At 46.5% G+C, this 20,176-nt stretch overlaps 2 protein-coding genes across 2 annotated transcripts; one reads left to right on the top strand and one right to left on the bottom strand.

Moving 5' to 3' along the window:
* Window positions 1-11,561: 11,561 nt before the first annotated feature.
* On the bottom strand, window positions 11,562-13,214 carry TREMEDRAFT_61976 (uncharacterized protein; the record flags this gene model as incomplete). Its single annotated transcript, XM_007004177.1, has 1 exon — window positions 11,562-13,214. One exon carries the CDS (start codon window positions 13,212-13,214, stop codon window positions 11,562-11,564), a length of 1,653 nt encoding a protein of 550 aa, XP_007004239.1.
* Window positions 13,215-18,272: 5,058 nt separating this feature from the next.
* On the top strand, window positions 18,273-19,439 carry TREMEDRAFT_61975 (uncharacterized protein; the record flags this gene model as incomplete). The annotated part of the gene is made up of 2 exons (XM_007004176.1): window positions 18,273-18,673; window positions 19,178-19,439. The coding sequence occupies 2 exons, from the start codon at window positions 18,273-18,275 to the stop codon at window positions 19,437-19,439; spliced, it is 663 nt and encodes a 220-aa protein (XP_007004238.1).
* Window positions 19,440-20,176: the final 737 nt, after the last annotated feature.

Below are 20,176 nucleotides of genomic sequence, written 5' to 3'. Positions count from 1 at the left end.
GACATCGACTAACTGGCGGATGAGAAACGTGATAGAACCGATCCGTTGTTAGTGGTAGCCCGTGAAGAGCTTACTGATACTGAGGGAGCCCCACTCATGGTGGGATGATAGTTAGAAGATGAAGTCGTGAGAAAGGAAAAGGGAGAATGGTGATAGACGATATTGACATTCTTGTAGATGAAGAGAGAAATAAAACTTAGCGATTGTAAAACTTCTTGTCCCATGTATCAGTCTTGCACAGTCCCTAAGTTCGTCGAGCACGAGCTCGACGAACTAAATTTTCCTTCGGTTTCTCAGGATATCGTTCGTGGAACTCTGTGAGAATTTCATCTGCACCATCAACATTTTCCTTCGGTTCCCAAGAGACAGCATCATCAGTTCCCTCAAATCCCAACCACTCTACTAAGTACTCAACCTTTCCAGATCTCCTATTTATCCTAGAATCTAGAACATTCTTGACTTCCCACAACTCTCCTGAGTCATCAACTTCGACTGGATCAGGAAGTTCTGCCTCCTGCCCCACGAAGTTCGTTGGTTGGAACTTCCTTAACAACGACACATGAAACACATTATGAAGCCTGGCCATTGAGGCTGGTAACTTCAACCTGCACGCATGAGTCCCAATGCGTTCAATAACTTCGTACGGGCCTGCTTGTTTAGCATCCAACTTCTTACTGGGTCTCTTAGTTCTAATATTCTCAAGAGATAACATTACTTTGCTTCCAATTTCAAAAAGCGGTGTTGCTGAGCGCTTTCGGTCATACGCTTCGGAGTATCTCTGATTGGCTAGTTTAATGCCTTCAACACATCGCTTGTGTATCTCCTGTAGGTCAGTAACAACTGCTCGAGCAACAGGAACTTCTACTTCAGATTCCTTAATCTCGTCTGTCCATCGTGGGTGGTACCCGAAGTTCGCGAAGAACGGGCTCATCCCAATAGCCGAGTGAATCGTGTTATTATACGCAAAGCTAGCCTTTGGCAATAACTTCGCCCAATCATCCTGCTGGTAAGAGGCGAATACTCGTAGATACATTTCCAAAGCTTGATTTGTTCGTTCAGTCTGGCCATCAGTCTGTGGATGATACGCAGTGGAGAGATTTAGTCTTATACCAAGACTAGCAGTGAGATCTTTCCAGAACTTCGATGTAAACTTCGCTCCTCTATCCGAAACTATCCCTTCTGGTAGTCCATGCTGAGCCACCACATGTTCAATTACCAAATCAGCTAACCCCCCAGCTGTGAGATTCGTCGTCGTTGGTAGGAACATCGCCCACTTCGTCAACCGGTCAACTATAACCAAAATCGAGTTGAAACCATCTGACTCAGGAAGTTCTTCAACGAAGTCCATCGAAATACTAGACCAGGGCTTCTCCGCTACTTCCAGTGTCTTCAGCGTTCCTTGAGGTTTCTGTCTGTTTGTTTTAGCTCTCTGACAAACCACACAACCTCCAACGTAGTCTTCAACATCCTTCCTAACTCCATTCCAAATGTAATCTCTAAGCACTAATTCTAACGTCTTCGTAACTCCAGGATGACCGGCCAATACCGAGTCATGTCTAGATTTCAAAATCTTCACTCGCATCTCTTCGATATTCGGAACATATAATCGTCCGTCAAACCGTAGGAAACCCCTTACCGACCACGACGGATTCACGAACATTCCATGTCGTGATCGTCGTCGAAATTCTTCAACTTGCCATGGCTCCTGACGTTCAGCTCTACATTCGGGGTGAGAACACTCAACGCAGATGACTGCTAACATCCCCTCCCGAACTTCGTTTATTTCTTCATCAACTTCGTATCCTTTAACAATGTCCTCGCCTTCGATCCGATCTTCCTCCCTAACTTCTTTTGTCCCCTGCAAAGCCCGGAGCATGTGTCCCAGGCTTGATTCAGTAACATCTTCCGAGTCGAACTTCGGCAGCCCTTGGACGAAGTTCTCCTCTTGTTCCGTCGTTATTCCTTTTATCCCGGGATGATAGTCCGGTCGTCTTGACAAGGCATCTGGCAGCGTCGCTTGCTTCCCGGGACGGTAAATCATCGTAAATCTGAAGTTAGCCAGTTCTTCTACCCACCTACCTTGTCTAGGATTCAATTGTTTCGGGGCCATCCAATATGTCAGATTAAGATGATCTGTCAAGACCTTCGTTTCTACCTGTAGTAATAAGTGTCTCTTCCTCCTGAAACCTTCGACTATTGCTAACAACTCCTTTTCCCCCGTAGTATAATTCAACTCAGCACCCTTAAAAGCTCCCGATTCTATAGCCACAGGGTGTTCCCTACCTTCTTTATCAACCTGTGAGATAATATATCCCCATCCAAAGAACGAGGCATCTGCCTGCATAATCGTTTTCAAGGAGGTGTCGAAGTGAGCTAGCACTGGAGCTTCACATAACTTCTTCTTCAGCACTCTGAACGCCTCCTCTTGCTCAGTTCCCCATGTGAAGCTTACATCCTTGCGAGTAAGATCGTTCAGAGGCTTCGCAAGTTTCGAGAAGTTCGGGACGAATCTTCGGTAGTAGCTGACCATTCCCATGAACCCTCGGGATTCTCGTAAGTTCTTAGGTCGAGGAAAATCCTGTACAGCAGCAACGTATTCTGGGTTTGCCGAAATGCCTGATTTTGAAATTACGTACCCGAGAAACACCACCGAAGTTCGTTCAAACTCACACTTCGCCGCCTTCACAAACAATTTAGCTTCTCTAAGTCTTTGAAATACCTTTACCGTACACCTCCTAAGTTCCTCCTTAGTCTTAGCATAAATCAGAATGTCGTCGATGTACACTATGACCCCCTCCCCTAGTAAATCCCTAAAGATGTCGTTCAAGAAGTGCTGGAACACAGCAGGCGCATTTCGTAGACCATCCCTAACCACTAACGACTCGTACATTCCGTATTGTGTACGAAATGCTGTCAGATACTCGTATCCTTCAGCAATTCGTAACAATTGGTATGCCCCCATCAAGTCGAGTTTCGTAAAATAGTTTGCTGTACCTAATTCTTCAGTAATCTGACTGATCAATGGAAGGGGATAAACGTCTGGAATGGTAACTTCGTTTAACTTCCTATAATCCGTCACCATCCGCCACTGTCCTTTTACCCTTTTGGGAACCATGAACATAGGTGACCCATAAGGCGAGTTACTCTTTCGAATTCTACCAGCCGCTACCTCCTTCTCCAGAATCTCCCTTAACGCCTTTCTCTGATCTTCAGCTAACGAGTACAGCGGGGCCACCTTTAACTTCGCCCCCTCCACTAGGTCCAGTCTCAAATCGTAACTTCGGTTTGGAGGTAATGTCTCTCCTCCTACCTTAGGATTAAAGATATCCAAGAAACCATGGTACTCAGAAGGTACCACTTCCAGCAGTTCTTCTTGTTCTTCCTCACTAAGTTCGTCTTCCAACGCCGAGTCTCTAGGCCCTAAAACCTCCCCTTCCTTGAACCCAAAAACCGCTCCTAACTTCTCCCCTTCTCTTTTCTGTCTACCCGGGATCTTTATTACCTCCTCCCTAACATCCAGGACCACTCCTTCCTTCTTCATCCATTCCCATCCTATCACCACATCTGCATCGCACAACTTCGTGACGTCCAACCGAATCATACGAACTTCGTCCTCAACTGACACACGAATCCCCGTTTCAACGAACTTCGTGATGGGGCCACCAATACTTTCTGAACCATCGAACATACGTACAGGTACTTCCTCTGGGTATCTTATAACTTCCAATCCTAACTCCTCCACTGTTTTTGGGTTTATATATGAACTGGTCGCTCCTGAATCCCATAAGGCGACCACCTGGGCCCCTTTTACGTTGATTTTTGTTTTTGGTTGTCTCGCATTAGTGATGGGTATCGTGATGAAATGTCCATCTTCGTATACACATGGTTCTGCTACTGTCAGCTCTTTCCTCTTAATATCAGAAGGAACAATAGCAGAGAGGACAGAGAAATGGACCCGCCGACGTTCTCTCAAACCGACGGGTCCAGGCCTTTTCCCTCATCCACATCCTCCCCTGCTACCGCATTCATCTGCCTCGACTCCCCCACAGCTACTGCATTCCCTCCTGTTCCCCTATTCCTTGAACTCTTCCACATCTCCGGAGGATTCATCTTTCCTTGAGCTACCTTAGCCGCTACCAAGGGACAGTCCTTCACATAGTGTCCTTGGCCACCACACTCCAAACACGCTCGTTCGGCCCTCCACTTTTCCCTCTGGTCGAAACTAGGCCTAGGGGTAAGAGGATCCCCTTGCTTCCAACCCTGTGATCCTGTCACTAAGTTACTCCGAACTGGGGGAGGAGGCAACACCGAGCCCACAGGATTCTTCGCGGGTGTCGTCGTTAACTTCGCCGTTGATTGCACGAAGTTAGGCGTTCTTCCCCAGCTTGTTTTCTGCCCATTAGCCTGTCTCTCCACCCAACGCTCAGTCATTCTATTGTCCAATCTGATCACCACTGCCTTCAGTTCTTCCATAGTCCCAATCTCCTCTCTCCGGGAAAGCTCGTCCTTCATAACTTCGTCCAATCCGTTAATAGCCTGAGCCACTAACATCTCCTCCTCAGTCCACCCCAATATAGCAATATACTTTTGGAATTCAGCGAAGTACGCTGATGCTTTCCCTTGCTTCTGCTTCAATTCCCTCAACCCCCGAATAGCCGTACCCCTCTCATCTGGGTCACCGAAGTTCTTCTTCATCCACACAGCAAACTCAGAACGTTTTGAGAGGAAAGGGGGAAGAGGAGTAGAAAGTAGATGAGGCTGCACCGCCAGCAGTGCAACCCCTCGTAAGAACCCTACCATCCACAACACACTCTGCTCCTCACTCTCAAACCTATCCTTCATCACACTCAACGCCAACGAACACTGAGTCAAGAACCCAGTGAGCTTCTCCCTTGACCCATCGAATTCGTCCGGATCTTTCGGTTTCGGCGCTCGAGTTGACGAAGTTGTCGCCGACCCTTCTCTAGTTCCCCGCTGTCCTCGACGAAGTTCTTGTACTATCTCTGTCAGAGCCTCACTCTTCTGGTTGTCAGCCGCCTTCAATTCTCTCAGCGCTCTCATCATTTCCACCAGCATCCCATCCCTAATATCTTCTTTAAATCTCTCCGGTGAGTTCCCTCCCCTAGGTCGCGATGTATACGAACTTCTTCCACCAGTCAACCCCCCATCTTCTTCCTCTAATCTTCTCCCTTGATCACCTCCCTCAACCCATGGATCGCCCAAGTATGCGTCAGAAGGTGGTTGGGAGAGAAAAGACGAATCCCTAGAACCGCGAGGTTCTAGGTTACCTTGATTATCCCCCTGTTCGTTCCTCGACATTGCTTCAGCCGTTCTTCTCTCTCGTTCTTTTCCTCTAGTCCACATATATCTTCCCACGAGTTACTGGAGAGTCGGTAAGGACGATCTCTGGTACTGTCACAGGGTTGCTTCTTCGTTAACTTCCTACGACCGACGGCCAATAACTTCGTGGGCTTCGACCTTTACCAACTTCGTTGTTCGAGATATGAAATAGGTGACAATAACTTCTGGGTGTAATAACTTCGTACTTTACTAACTTCTATCACTAAGACAACAACCAGAGATCGTCAAAGATCTCTGGGAACTTCGGCCCTTAAGTACTTCGTCCTTCCCTAACTTCGTCAACGCAGAACTTCGTTCAACCCGACGTCCCGAGCTTCGTACCTCACGAACTTCGTCCCCGACGAAGTTCGTGCCTTCCTAACTTCGTATCCTCCTAACTTCGTATCTCCCTAACTTCGTATCTTCCTAACTTCGTATCCCCCTAAGTTCCTACATGACTAACTTCGTCCTCGACGAAGTTAGCCTCCTAATACCCTCGTGGGTGGTGAAGTTCATGCGAACTGGGTCGTTGATGGCGAACTGATGTCCAAAGGAACTTCGTTTGATGGGAAAGGATAATGTCACGCGGCGCCGCGTGACAGGTTGGGTGAAAATCTAGGAGGAGTAAATAATATTAGCTGGGAAGATCGCTGAAGAGCTTGTCAGTAGTGAAAGGTTGATAGAGATAGCTACATACAGATTAAGATACATCACCATCAGAGAAAAACCCCAGTTAGAGTAACTACGCCGAAGTACGGTGTAGTTACACTCCTTTCGACGTCTGCACCCTCCTGGTTGGGTGAGACATCGACTTAGAAGTGTCAAGTTAGCTGAGGTTCGTTGACCGTCGGTCTGTTAGAGAGTAGTTGTTCAACGCCCGTGACAGTCTCAGATGTCCCAAGTCACGTGTAGAGTGAAGAGGTTAAGACGTGATAGGGGTCTTGGTGGTCAAAGGAGGGTTGTTGCTGGTGGGATAATTGAGCTGTCACGACGTAGTTCGTGACAATAACCTCAGTTCCTATCTGCCACTCTAATGCCACATCATGTTCTAAAGTCCCTGATAGTAATCCTAATAATGCCACATCATCGTGTATGACCTGCCTCTGTGCAGTGTCTTAACATCGCTGTACCTAGCCGTCTCCCCGATGTCCTACTCCGCTCACATCACCTCACTTTGTCCTACTTCCTCCACTCTACTCTGTATCCCTCAATCTCCCTCTCCTAACTTCAACGTAGTTCTCCGCTAGGCGGGGTTGTCGTAATGAAAACTCCCTAGGTTCTTGTAACTTTCTTGTAGTTGGTCTCAGTGGTTCGGGGTTGTGGTCGTTGATGATGGATAGGGGTTTGGTGATGGTGAAAAGAGGGTCGATGATGGTGGTCCTCGGGGGATGTTACGATATGGTTGGTGACAGGTCTCTCTGTCATTCTTCCTAGCTGCCTCCCTGATGGCTCAGAGAGCACAGGAAAGATAGACTTGGAGTTCATGCCTGATAGGTATGAGAGCAGAGAAAGAATATGAGAGTGGAGATTTGAATTTGTCATTATGACAAGTCATGATTTAATAGTGTCATTCCTGACACTGTGACACCATTGACAACAGACAACAACGAGAAATGGCATTCCATACTGATGATCATCATAATACTGCTCTATAACAAGGTGGAGGTGGAGGGGCTCTTGGCTGAGAGTAAAACCTCAATTGGCTTCCACATCAGGTCTCTGAATCGATGCTCAGCATGTGTCCTTTACCTGCCAATGTCACTGACTTTCAAATGACCTTCTGGAGAACATTGGTAATGCTGGGGTTGGCTTTGATCACCTCTTCAGTGGTCCACACTGTGATACCATACTTCTCAGGGCACCTTTCTGTAAAAGTGTGTGCAGCAACATTTCTCAGATGTTGTAAGATGTAAATTACATCTGTTACCTCCCCATCCTCTCTCTGTTTCAAATAGGTGTCTTTGTAAGTGTCCACTATTGTAGACAGTCTGCTCATCTTGTCTGTAGCAACATTGTAAAGGTTACTTCCATATACTATCTTCATCGTGCCGTCTGGCCCCTGCATGAGCATCACTCTGAGGGTACTGTCGGGGTCAATTGAGTCCAGTTCAGGGGGACAAGAAGAGTATAATACTGCCTGTTCTGGCCATTGCCCTAGGTCTAGATGCTCCAAACTTGGAATGGGATTTGGCTTATTGAAGGTCGTGACTGCTTCACGTATCTTGTCACTTTCCTCCATTGCCTGAAAGGGCACCCGAACCTCTATTCCAGCCCCCCTGAACTGAGTAAGGTCCACCTGACTAGCTATGTGGTCAACAAGCTTAGTGAATTCATTCGCATTCTCTGACATCTTATCAAAACTCTGTTGTGCTTGAGCCTCTGTATACCCATCATTTATATGATCAACGAGTTTTGATAAGATATCGTCTTTGGGAGTGCCAAGACGTAGTGCATTCAGAGTGTAAGGACCCATGAGACTCTTTTGGATCTCCAGGACGCATATTTGGTCCCTTGGGAGGATGTCCCCGGGACACTTGTAGAAGGAATATGGTAAGGTCTCATTTGGTGGGTTGGTGCTCAGTCTGAGACTATTGTTGAAGAGAGTCCCGTTGGGAATCTCACCTAAGTCTTCACCAGAAGTTCAGTTACGTCATACTTTGAATCAAAACGTGATATCTTGAATAAAAGTGAGGCGTAAACCTCTATTCTCTTCTGTGAGACTTCACTGAGAACCTTTCTCTCTGAGGAATGGGTCGGACCCTTGGATGGGGAAGTCATGATGAGTAGGATCATGACAAATGTTGAGGACAAGCCTGAAGTCTAGATCAGTATTTGATGACTTGGTCAGTAAAGGTCCAAACATATCATGATTGATCTCTGAAGAGAAGAAACAATGAAAGAAGTACAAGGGGTTTGTGTCACAGCCGTCGAATAACTTCTCTCTAATGGACCAACAGTTGACAAACCTCAGCTAACTTGTGTCATGAATGACACTGTCAAATGATGGCTTGTCATAATCACAAGTTCAAACCTCCACTCTCATATCTTCCTCTGCTCTCAAGCCTATTGGGCATCAACTCCAAGTCTATCTTTCCTCTGCTCTCAAGCCTATCAGGCATCAACCCCAAGACTATCTTTCCTGTGCTCTCATGCCTGGAAGGCATAAGCTTCAAGTACATCTCTAGTTTCTCTTTCCTCTGTTTGGATGCCTTGTAAGGCATAATCTCTCAGTCTCTTGTTGTTGCAGCTCTACTATGTTTTGCATAGTTCCTCATCAACCACCTTCGACAAAGTCACCGACTTCCGGCGCATCATGTAGGATATCATAGTAGGACGTAGGTAAACGCAGATATGGCATTGTAGGATATCAGTGGTAATCGGTGGGATGCATGGGAATGCATGCAGGACAGTGCAGGACGGTTCAGAACGCTTGCATTCCGCAGGTCTGCACGAGCCTCTTGGAAAAGGCTGATTTCAATATTTAAACCCTATTTAGTATTGTAGTTTTCTTCTTCAGCAATGTATCTTTTCAATTCTCTTCCCCTCGTTTGATAAGTCACTCAGTTGGTTCTAACCCAACAGCTCAGTTGCCTCAGTAGCTAAGGCAGTCACCAAGCTCTACGAGCCAGAGACTAAAACCCTTCAGTATCTAAGGCAGTACTTTGCTACCGCAGTCTACCTGCAGGCGTGACATCTGGCAAGATCAGCAAGACATGGAGCAAGACAATTTGTGGGTAAGAGCTCACTTAAATAAATACTTGTTACATGACACACGGAAGCTGTGATACTTTGGAGTGTCACCAGGGTCATCATGACCATCATAAGATCATGACCTACCAAAGGAATTATGCCAACTTTACTAGAATCTTTCCTGTCCCAATTCTAATACATGACTAAGTAGTTGGTGCCTCACTCTGCAATGTTCAGCTAGAGATGCATGCTGAAGATGCATGTCTCTCCTCATTTTTGGTGTTCTTCTGAAGATCATTGTCTGCTTTTTCCATGTCATGCATGGCAAAAGTCAAGTGGAAAATCCCTCCCAGACCTTCTCACTACTTCCAACATCTCTCTATAAAAAGGGATGATTGTTTGAAGCAGTGGCAATCAGTGAGGAGCAATTCTTCTGTGGGTCCATGACCATGACCCTTTGAAGTGGCACAGACCTTCTGACGGTCACGCTATCCCCCATGACGCTCTGAAGGGGACGGCTTCCGTCCGTCACCTAACATATTGGTCATAGTCTTCTTGTAGTGTTTCCCTTTTTTGGGGATCCATATATTATTTTCCACTTTGCAGAAGACCTCTTCTTGACACACCACTTATTCTACCAGGCACCCCTCTCTATCCTTATACCTGTTGACGCCATCCAACCAATCCTCTTTGTCATCTTGACCTGGCCGGATCCTTTGCAAGTCACTCTAGTAGTCTGACTACGTCACAAGTCAACCGGCGGCAACATACCGTCACGAGACCAACTAACCAGCATTGGCACGATATAACAGTGCCCTTCAGAGACAGTGGCCTAAACCACTGCGCTAAAAGGCCTATTAACCAGCGGTTACTGCAAACCGCCGGTGGCTGGTCAAATCCCAACCCAAACACAACTCTAACCAAACTGTCACGGTCCTGTCCTTGACAGACCTCAATGGAACAAAGACAGGTGTACTGCAACTGTTTAGTCAGCTTGGACAATGACAGTTAGTTTGTTATCCGTAGACTTGTGATGTGGTCGGAAGACTAAGGTGACTTGCAAAGGATCTGGGCAGGTTGAGATGACAATAGAGGCGTCGGTGATGGTGTGGACAGGGGTAATATTAATGAGGGAAGTGTCGTATGTAAGTAGTATGTCAAGAAGAGGTCTTTTGCAAGTGGCAAATAATATATTGATCCTTGGGGAAGGAGAGCAACTCCAAAGTAGATACGGGGTTTATATAGCCTATCTAGAGCTATCAGAGTGAGCAAGGCTCAGTGAGCTATTCCATAGCTCTCATCCCATTTACTAACAAAACTAACGAGCCTTCCCCAGCCATAAACTAGCTCATATGATCTAACAGAGCCCTGGTAGAGCATCAGTAGAGCTTACTGAACTATCATAGAGCGCTCTGTATCTGGCTCATGGATCATATGATGCTTCTAGTCAGCTACATGAGCTCCGGTAGAGCTATATGAGCCAAAGCATGGGTTATGACACGCTTCATCCTGACCGGGTCATAACACAAACTGACTTCTCACTTTGTGACACATACTAACCATCGTTGTCCAAGCTAACTAAACAGTTATAGTCCACCTGTCTCTGATCTACTGAGGTCATCCCGGGGCAGGTCTGTGACAGAGTTGCTGTTCACAAAGTGACAAGTCATTCTGGTTAGAGTTGGGTATTTGACCAGCGACCGGCGGTTTGCAGTAACCTCCGGACAATAGGCCGTTTAGCGCAGTGGTTTAGGCCACTGTCTCTGAAGGGCGCTGTTATATTGTGCATATGCTGGTTAGTATGTCTCGTGACAGTTGCTCTTCTTCATCATGCAATCCGCTATACGCTATCTCTTCGTCCTTCATCATTGTTGTCCTCTGAAGTTAAGTTTTGGTCACTGCCTAGCTCTCAGGTCATAAGAGAAGAGAGAGAATGATGTTGTGACAGACATGTACACACTAGTACAAAGAAGTTAGCCGAAGTCTGTTGAGCGTCGGTTAGCTGAAAACAGAAGAGACGATAGTCGTGATATGAATGGAGGGGAGGTTCGACGTGCACCACAAGATACTCTGTGTTGCTGCGCAGCTGCCAGAACCAGCGATCGATCAGAAGTCAAGATCAATTTGTAATTGAGTTTCAGGCAGCAATAGATCAAGTTGAGACCAATTTGTTACCGGGTGCGTTGCCAGTGTCGAGAGCAGAAGAGGAGCTGGGGTTGGCAGAGCTTCTCAGCTGAATTTGTTTAGTCGGTCAAAGCACAGGTCTCATAATCAGTTGAAAGGACAATTCAATGCATCTGAAGAAAAGATACTGGACGAAAAGTTTCGTTGTTACTATGACAGGGCATTCCTGGTACTCCAACACCGTTTAATTCCGTCTTCAGTCTTCCTTGCTGTAAAAGTGACATTAGCCAGAAGGAACCCGGAAAAATCAGTAGCGCGCTTATGTCGGAGCAAGACTTGAATGGGCAGAACTCATTTCCCATTGGCCTGCAGAAAGTACCAATAGTCAACTTACTGTCAACTGACATCTATGAGAGTCGGTACTCTACTGTTCCGCCGCAGGCCGCCTGGACATACCCAAGGACCTGAAGTCGTGAGGCCGCACTCGGGCCAAGGTCCGATACTTTGACCCATTGCAAGTTAGACACAATTCTAGGAACTTCAATTGTAAGATCCTTGAATCTTGTGTCATTCAAAAGGACCAACCGTGCGGCTTTAGCGGCTCTCAGAAGCGGATATGGATCATGAGGCATTGGGGATGGACCTTGGCTACTACTTTGCTCTTTCTCCATCTGTGCCATGAATGCTTTGATGGCTTGGATCTGACAAACAGTCAGAACAGAGTCATCCTTAGAGCCAACCTTCAAATACCAAGTGCCGTTCCAAAGAACCAAGGACTCAAGCACTGCCGATGGGTCTCTTTCCGTCGTGTTCACATCCGCAGACAAGTTCCGTCTTTTGAGGGAAAGATGAGGCCGTCTTGGCATGCGTGCGGTAGCATATGGGTCTCGTAGGAGTAAGTGTATATGGTATCTGTGCCATTCAGGCTCAGCAAGAATCTCTGTTATAGCATCTATGGCGTCCGCATGGACTGCTCCAGCGTCTCGTAAGTTTGTGGAACGTTTCCATGCTAACCGTGTTATAGCTTCACAGTAGGCACTGCTCAACCTTTTGATATCATCCCTCAAATCTCCCCCACTGATGACTGACCAACATCTGATGCGATCATTCCAACTGACTTTGACAACCAGCCCCTTTATGGGGTAATCCGGCGGGAGATGTGCAGTGATACTGGTGAACTTCTCTGTAAGGGCAAGAGTTTCGTTGTCAGTGGAGGCAGGTATGTCTGGCTCAGTGAAAGAGTGGCTCCTCAGGTGTGGTCTTCTCATGAATGATTGTTGAGGTTGTGTTGCAAGGAATCCGTCATTTCGTTCCATCAGCATCCTCTGCCTTCGGGTGGACCCGATTTTGGGCACTACAATGCGGAAGTCGGTCCACTTTTTATCCGCAGCAAGCACCCTCGTTGCCCCGAGCAAGGCAAGGTCCCTGGTCCGGAAGGGATCATGGTGAACGTCGGCAGAGTTATCTCTCAGTACTGTTAATTCCATCTCATATTCTTTTTGGAGCAAAAGTGTGTCTTCAGTATAATTGACACCAGTTGGGGGCCCAATATCTATCATGCTTGTACCATGAGCTGCGCTCCAGAAGGTACTGACAACAAGTACTTGGGAAGGATTTTCCCAAGGGCCATCTCTGTATGGAATGGACTCATAGTGATGTGCTGCGGGTAACAAAACCAAATCAAGACCTTCAAATCTTACCCCAAGACTTTTTCGTGCATTCCATGCCAGATCTCGAATTGCCTCTGGATCTCTGCTCTCGATAGTCGGATTGGCCTTGAACCAGTCTAGTACCGAAGTCTGATATGCCTGGGACAGAGTTCTGGTTTTGGAGTTCTTACCAGCATCAATAGCAATTTGGAAATGCCCCTTTTCTTCATCCCACACAGGGACGGCGGGGAGCATGGTTGCGCCAGCAGAGTCCTGTACTGTTGTTCGGTACTTAGTGAAACTTTGCAGGGCGATTTGAGAGAGGACAGAGATGCTGGGGTCGGTTTCAGAAACGATGAAAGCCTGCCTGTCAGTGAACGATACGTGGATTCCACATTTAGTACTCGCCATGATTGGATTGAGATTTGTCGAGGAAAGTAACTGAAGTTGCTATGAGTATCCGCGTCGGAAAGTCGATTGAAGCGGGATTGGGGGAATGTATCGGCCTATTTATCCCCTACTTGTCAGCTTAGCATGCTTGGAGCAAAAGCATGGAAGAACAGTGTCACTTACATGGTTGTGGGGCCAAGAAAGAAGGAGGTGGATAGACAAAGGGGGTGTTGCTCGGAATCTTGCGTCACCGTTCGTGGATTATTCTTCGTCTCCTCTTCATGCCTTCCTCAATCACAGAGTTGTGGAGCTTATTCTCCACTCTACGCCTTCTTCAACCACAGAGTCGGGGATCTCACTCACGACTCCACGCCTGCCCCCAGCACACGTCTAGATGATTCGCTTCGCGGGGACTTGAGCGCGAAAGAATGTCATCATTCCCACCCCAAAGGCCATAGACCATCTGACCGAGGTGGTGCAGTTTGGAGGGTCGGATTTTCTCCTTGTTTGGGAGGATGCAGGGCAGTTTTAGAGTTCGCCTTGCTTCAGATGCTTTTGGGTCTTGGTTTCCAGGTCTTCAAATGACGTATCGTTTTGATAGATATCAACCTGGGGAGGTGGTGATAAGGCTTGATTTAAATATGGATTGTGGACTAAGTTGACTGTCGTGTGACATTCTTCTTCTAGGTAGAGCGAGTTCTCGAGGGAGGACAAGAACCAAGCACAGCATCTGTGTCTGAGTGATGGTTTATTGGTTGAGTGTTAGAAACTATCAGCCAGTGTCAAATGTAACGTCTGTCCCCTACCATCGGGTCAAACCCCCCTTTGGGTCAACCCGTCAATCGGAGGTAAGGACTAGAACAATACTTTTTTCCGGTGAAAAGACTAGAATAACACCAGGGACTAGAATAACATCACAGGACTAGAATGACAGGAGTCAAATCACATGATTCTTCATCCCTATCTATGAATTTTGAGACTTGATTCTTTCAAGATATTTTCAACCCCACAGGGATACTAGAAAGTGTCATTATCATTGTGCAGTGTCCAAAACTTCCTAAAAGTGGTGATGTCATTTTAGTCCTTAATGTTATTGTAGGGTGTGATGTCAATTTAGTCTTTTCACACGGAAAAGTTGTCATTCTAGTCCTTACCTCCGTCAATCGATCAACACCATACTTAATATGCGGAAGCATACTTGTCATCAACCAAGATTCATGACTTAGTGTTAAGACCTGTCCCCGGCGAAAGGTTGATGTTGGGATGCGGAGACAGGGTGGACAGCAGAAGTTTACAGCAAGCTTGGTCTATGACTGGCGGGAGTAGACCGTAGTGCTGGTACAAAGGTCGACAGAATATGTATTGAGTAGGAAGGAGGTAATAAATATAGATCAAGTATAATAGTGTCTAGTAGTTGGAACTATATACACATGAAGGTGGGACTTCGGAGCGAAGACCCAAAGTCAGACTTGAGGATAGATGGAGTGCCACCCGTAGGATGATCTTGCACTGTCTATGGTCGAAGATGACTTTGGGGAGAGCGGAGAGGTAATGAGGAAAAGTGAGGTGTTTTGAGATAGTTGTTAGGTGACGTACGGAAGACGTGACACTTCGAAGTGTCACGGGTATGATCATGACTTAATTTTATAGTTGTGCCTATTTACTCTACAATTTTGTAATATACCTCAGGAGATACAATTTAACATACAGTAAAATAAAGATGAGCGTATCATGTAACCAGCTGAAGATCTGTGACACTTCAAAGTGTCATGACACCTAGGGTTGTGACACTGAAGAGATCTGACGTTTCCACAACACCACTGATCAAAATCAACTATGCTTTGGATCTGTAGCTCTTGATCATGATTGGAGAGAGGCTACCAAGAAAGATCCCATGAATGCATGCATGGGAGGAAGAAACAGCATTTGGAAGTTTTGATGTTGAGGAGGCTATTGTGCAACAACTCAATCAGCTACACTCATCTCCTCTTGATACAAAACAGACCAGGACCGTCTCTTCTCAGGTGTAAAGTTTCTCGGAGTCTGCAGGATATCTGAGAACATGGCAGGTATTCTTCTGTGGGACACGGATCTTCAGCCGGTCACGGTCATACCCGTGACACTTCGAAGTGTCACGTCTCCCGCACGTCACCTAACTGTCACGAACTACGTCGTGACACCTCAATTACTCCACCAACAATGACCCTCCTTTGGCCATCAAAACCCCATCACGCCTTAACCTCTTTACTCTACACGTAACTCAGGACTTCTGACACCAAGTACGGCGAAGTTAGACGGAGTTAGGCTAAGTAGGGACAATGGGAGCAGAAGTACGGCGAAGTTAGACGGGGTTAGGCTAAGTAGGGACAATGGGAGCAGAAGTGCGGCGATGTTAGGCGGGGTTAGGCTAATTAGGGACAATGGGAGCAGAAGTGCGGCGATGTTAGGCGGAGTTAGGCTAAGTAGGGACAATGGGAGCAGAAGTGCGGCGATGTTAGGCGGAGTTAGTCGAAGGAGGAAGAGGATGGCCGAGGGCTCGGGGAAGTTGGACGAAGTGCGTTGAAGTACGTCAAAGCGCGAGAGGGTTGGATGAACGTCTAGGAGGGGTAGATAATATTAGCTGAGAAGATCGCTGAAGTTCTTCAGCGATCCTTGATTGTTGTCAGTAGTGAAAGACAGATAGAGATAGCTATAAATCAAGATACATCGCCATCAGTAGAACAAAACCCTAGTTAGAGTAACTACGCCGAAGTACGCCGTAGTTACACCCCTTTCGACGTCTGCGCCCTCCTGGTTGGGTGAGACATCGACTCAGAGCGTGAAGTTAGCCGAGGTTCGTCGACCGTCGGTCTATTAAGAAATAGTTGTTCGACGGCCGTGACACTAACATAGTTTTCATTGTCAAAGTAGATGCCCATTCCGCCGCCGTTATATACCTTTCAGAATTACACGTTTTCACACTGATTCCCACAATCCACAATGTGGCGTGTGGAGTTACACGACTAGCACAATTCCACAATGAGTTGTGTGGAGTCACATGACTAGCACAACTCCACAATGAGGTGTGTGGAGTCACATGACTAGCACAATTCCACAATGAGGTGTGTGGAGTCACATGACTAGCACAATTCCACAATGAGTTGTGTGGAGTCACATGACTAGCACAACTCCACAATGAGGTGTTATGACCTGGTCATAACACTTAGTATCAGTATGGACTTAGAAATAATGGCTCATAATTAATCAGGAGTTGATAAGTAATTGATCAACTGTAGTGCAAACTGTAGTAGAGACATTGTGGACCAACTGTAGGACAGTTGGTAGAACTAAGTCTCATCTGCAGTGCCACTGCAGTACAGATGGTGACTAGTCTACAAGTATATGACCCCAGAGTTTCAATATCTGCTTCCGCAATGATGGTCCTTTTTCTGTTTTATTTTTTCTAACCTTTCTTGTTCATCCCTGCCTGGCAAAAGAGTACAAGACATCACTGAATTGGTTCTAACCCAACACTCTCTGTTCCCTCAGTATTGACATAGTCATTCCATCCTACAAGCCAGAGATTAACCCCTTCAGTATCCAAGGCAGTCCCTTTGTTATTGCAGTCTGACCCGCAGGCGTGGCAGTATTCATTGCTCACACTCTTTAGTCCTTGCTTGTCATCTCGACTCATTGTCAGTGCTATTGTGTTACGATCCGGTAGACCAGATCCTAACACCCATATTGAATCACATTTTCTTTACGGTGTATTACACTTAACACACCGCAAAGTGTACGCGTCTCAACAACTCCCACCTTCTTTTTGTTGTCTCAACGCTCTTCATGCAAAGTACAACGGATTGTACGCATCACGACGAGAATGCAGTTCTTTTAGTTTGGTAGTTTGGTAGAATATAGTATAGGAACCGAGGAACATGACTCTTTCCTACGCAGGACAGCGGACATCCCAAAATGGACTTGGAAAAGGATATGTACCCCTTGTACTTCTTTCATAGTTCCTTTTCTTTAGAGATCAATTATCATACGTTTCAACCTTTACTGACCAAGTCATCAAATACCGATCTAGGCTTCAAGCTTGTCTTCAACATTGGCCCCAAGCCTATCTTTGTTCACACCGTGGGTCTCAATATAGTTATCAGACACGCTTTTGTCATCATCATATTAGACTCTCTGATTGTCAGTAAGTCATCTCGTCCTGCGTATCAGAGTTCCTCTCTCTCTCTTACCATCTTTGTCATCAACACATCTCTTCACATCACTTGTCCACCTGCCGTCTCTCCTCTGAGATGTACCAGGCATAACGGTATAATTGATCTCTCTCAAGTTCTTTGATACGTTCATTTGGTACACTCTTCTATAGGTACTACAAACAATGGCTGGCCCTATGTCACGAACTACGTCGTGACACCTCAATTATTCCACCAACAATGACCCTCCTTTGACCATCAAAACCCCTATCACGTCTTAACCTCTTCACTCTACATGTAACTCAGGACATCTGAGACCAACTACGGCAAAGTACGACGGGAGAATAAGGTGTACAGGGGTCTGGAGCATAAGGAAGCGGAAGTACGGCGAAGTTAGACGGGGTTAGGCGAAGTAGGGACAATGGAAGCAGAAGTACGGCGAAGTTAGACGGGGTTAGGCTAAGTAGGGACAATGGAAGCAGAAGTGCGGCGATGTTAGGCGGAGTTAGTCGGAGGAGGAGGAGGATGGCCGAGGACTCGGGGAAGTTGGACGAAGTGCGTTGAAGTACGTCAAAGCGCGAGAGGGTTGGGTGAACGTCTAGGAGGGATAGACAATATTAGCTGAGAAGATCGCTGAAGTTCTTCAGCGATCCTTGATTGTTGTCAGTAGTGAAAGATTGATAGAGATAGCTACATACAACTTAAGATACATTGCCATCAGAGAAAAACCCCAGTTAGAGTAACTACGCCGAAGTACGCCGTAGTTACACTCCTTTCGACGTCTGCGCCCTCCTGGTTGGGTGAGACATCGACTTAGAAGCGTCAAGTTAGCCGAGGTTCGTCGACCGTTGGTCTGTTCGAGAGAAGTGTTTGACGGCCGTGACACCCTACCATGGCAGAACCTCTTAGTGCCATGGAAGTTCAAATTCGTGAAGCCCAAGAGGCCCGTGATGCCTTTATGCAAGAGAAGGAGACACTCCTTGTTAAGGTTACGGAACTTGAAGGTAGGCTTGCGACCAATACTCCTCTTCCTCAGGACCACGTTGTTGCCACCCCGTCAACCACCCCTGGTCCTGCTATGGCCTCTAACCCTTCAGCAGCTTCTGACACTCCTGCTCCTGAAGGAGTCAACATTCCTGTAGCTTCAACCGCTCGTGACTCTCTTGAGCCAAAGGTAGCTACTCCAGATCACTTTTCTGGAGCTCGTGCCAAGCTTGAGACCTTCTTAACCCAAGTCAATCTGGTCATGCATCTTCAACCTAGACGCTTTGCTTCAGAAAACTTCAAGGTAATGTACACCACCTCCTTTTTCCGAGACACTGCACTGAACTGGTTTCAACCCTTGCTCTCTCTTGTCTCAGAACCCAATTACTTCCATTCATTTGATCTCTTTGTTACTGAGCTCCGTAAGCACTTTGGTGATTCGGATAGGGTAGCAACAGCAGAGCAAAAACTGTATGAGTTGAAGCAGAAAGGTTCCGTTACTGATTATCTAACCCACTTCCAGCAGCATGTCACCCTTCTACCTTGGGATGATACACCTAAGGCTTTAAAGTTCTACCAAGGTCTCAAGGATGCCATCAAAGACGAGTTGGCTTGTATTGGCCGCCCACAATCTCTTGATAAACTGGCTGAAGCAGCAAATCTTATTGACAACCGCCTCTATGAGCGTGCAGCTGAGAAAGGTAATGGTAATTCAGGTCAAAAAAATTCAAACTCCTCATCAAACAAGAGCCCAAACAATTTTCAAAACAATAATAATTACAGTAAGTACGATAATAACACTAACAAAAACAGCTACAATAACAACAATAAGGCCAATAACAACATTAATAGGAAGAAAGATGACTCTCGTCAAAAGAATGGTAAGCTCACTCCTGATGAATATACTAGGAGGAAAGATGCTGGGTTATGTCTCTACTGTGGCAGTGACAAGCACAAGGTAGACAAGTGTGACTCTAAAAAGTCAAAGGACAAGCCAACTACTCGAGGCAACGTAGCTTTGACTGCACCCATTGAGGATTCGGGAAAAGACAACACACCCAAGGCATCAGCCTAGCTTTTGGGTGCACTGTTAATCCAAGGCTCCCCACAATAATTTTGTCCGCATCTACCAATCACTCTGTAACCACCATCACTTTACCATTCAATCTCAGCCATTCCTCTGTATTTCCCTTTCCGCGCTTGTGGACACAGGCGCTACAGACAATTTCATTGACCCCACTTTTGCCCGGCTCCACTCACTAAGACTCATCACTAGAGACCAACCACTTCGTTCGGAATTGATTAATGGAAGCCATGCTGGCAACATTACCAAACAAGTAACTTTGGGGTTGGTTTATGGGAATGGGTTTGGAACTTTGAAGGCAACCTTCCTCGTCACCAAATTGGGTCATTCCTCAGTTGTTCTTGGCCTTCCATGGCTGAGAAAACAACAATTGTGGTTTGACTGGCTCAACCACACTAACTGTCACAAACTACGCCGTGACACCTCAATTATTCCACCAGCAACAACCCTCCTTTGACCATCAAAACCCCTATCACGTCTTAACCTCTTCACTCTACACGTAACTCAGGACATCTGAGACCAACTAAGGCAAAGTACAGCTGGAGAATAGGTATACTGGGGTCTGGAGCATGAGGGCGGCGAAGTGCGGCAAATTTAGACGGAGTTAGGCTAAGTAGGGACAATGGGAGCAGAAGTCCGGCGAAGTTAGACAAAGTTAGGCTAAGTAGGGACAATGGGAGCAGAAGTACGGCGATGTTCGGCGGAGTTAGTCGAAGGAGGAGAAGGAT

Source organism: Tremella mesenterica (genome assembly GCF_000271645.1).
Source record: "Tremella mesenterica DSM 1558 unplaced genomic scaffold TREMEscaffold_4, whole genome shotgun sequence".
Lineage (NCBI taxonomy): Eukaryota > Fungi > Basidiomycota > Tremellomycetes > Tremellales > Tremellaceae > Tremella > Tremella mesenterica.
The sequence above is the reverse complement of the archived record's forward strand: the minus strand, read 5'-3'. Positions and strand labels throughout refer to the sequence as shown.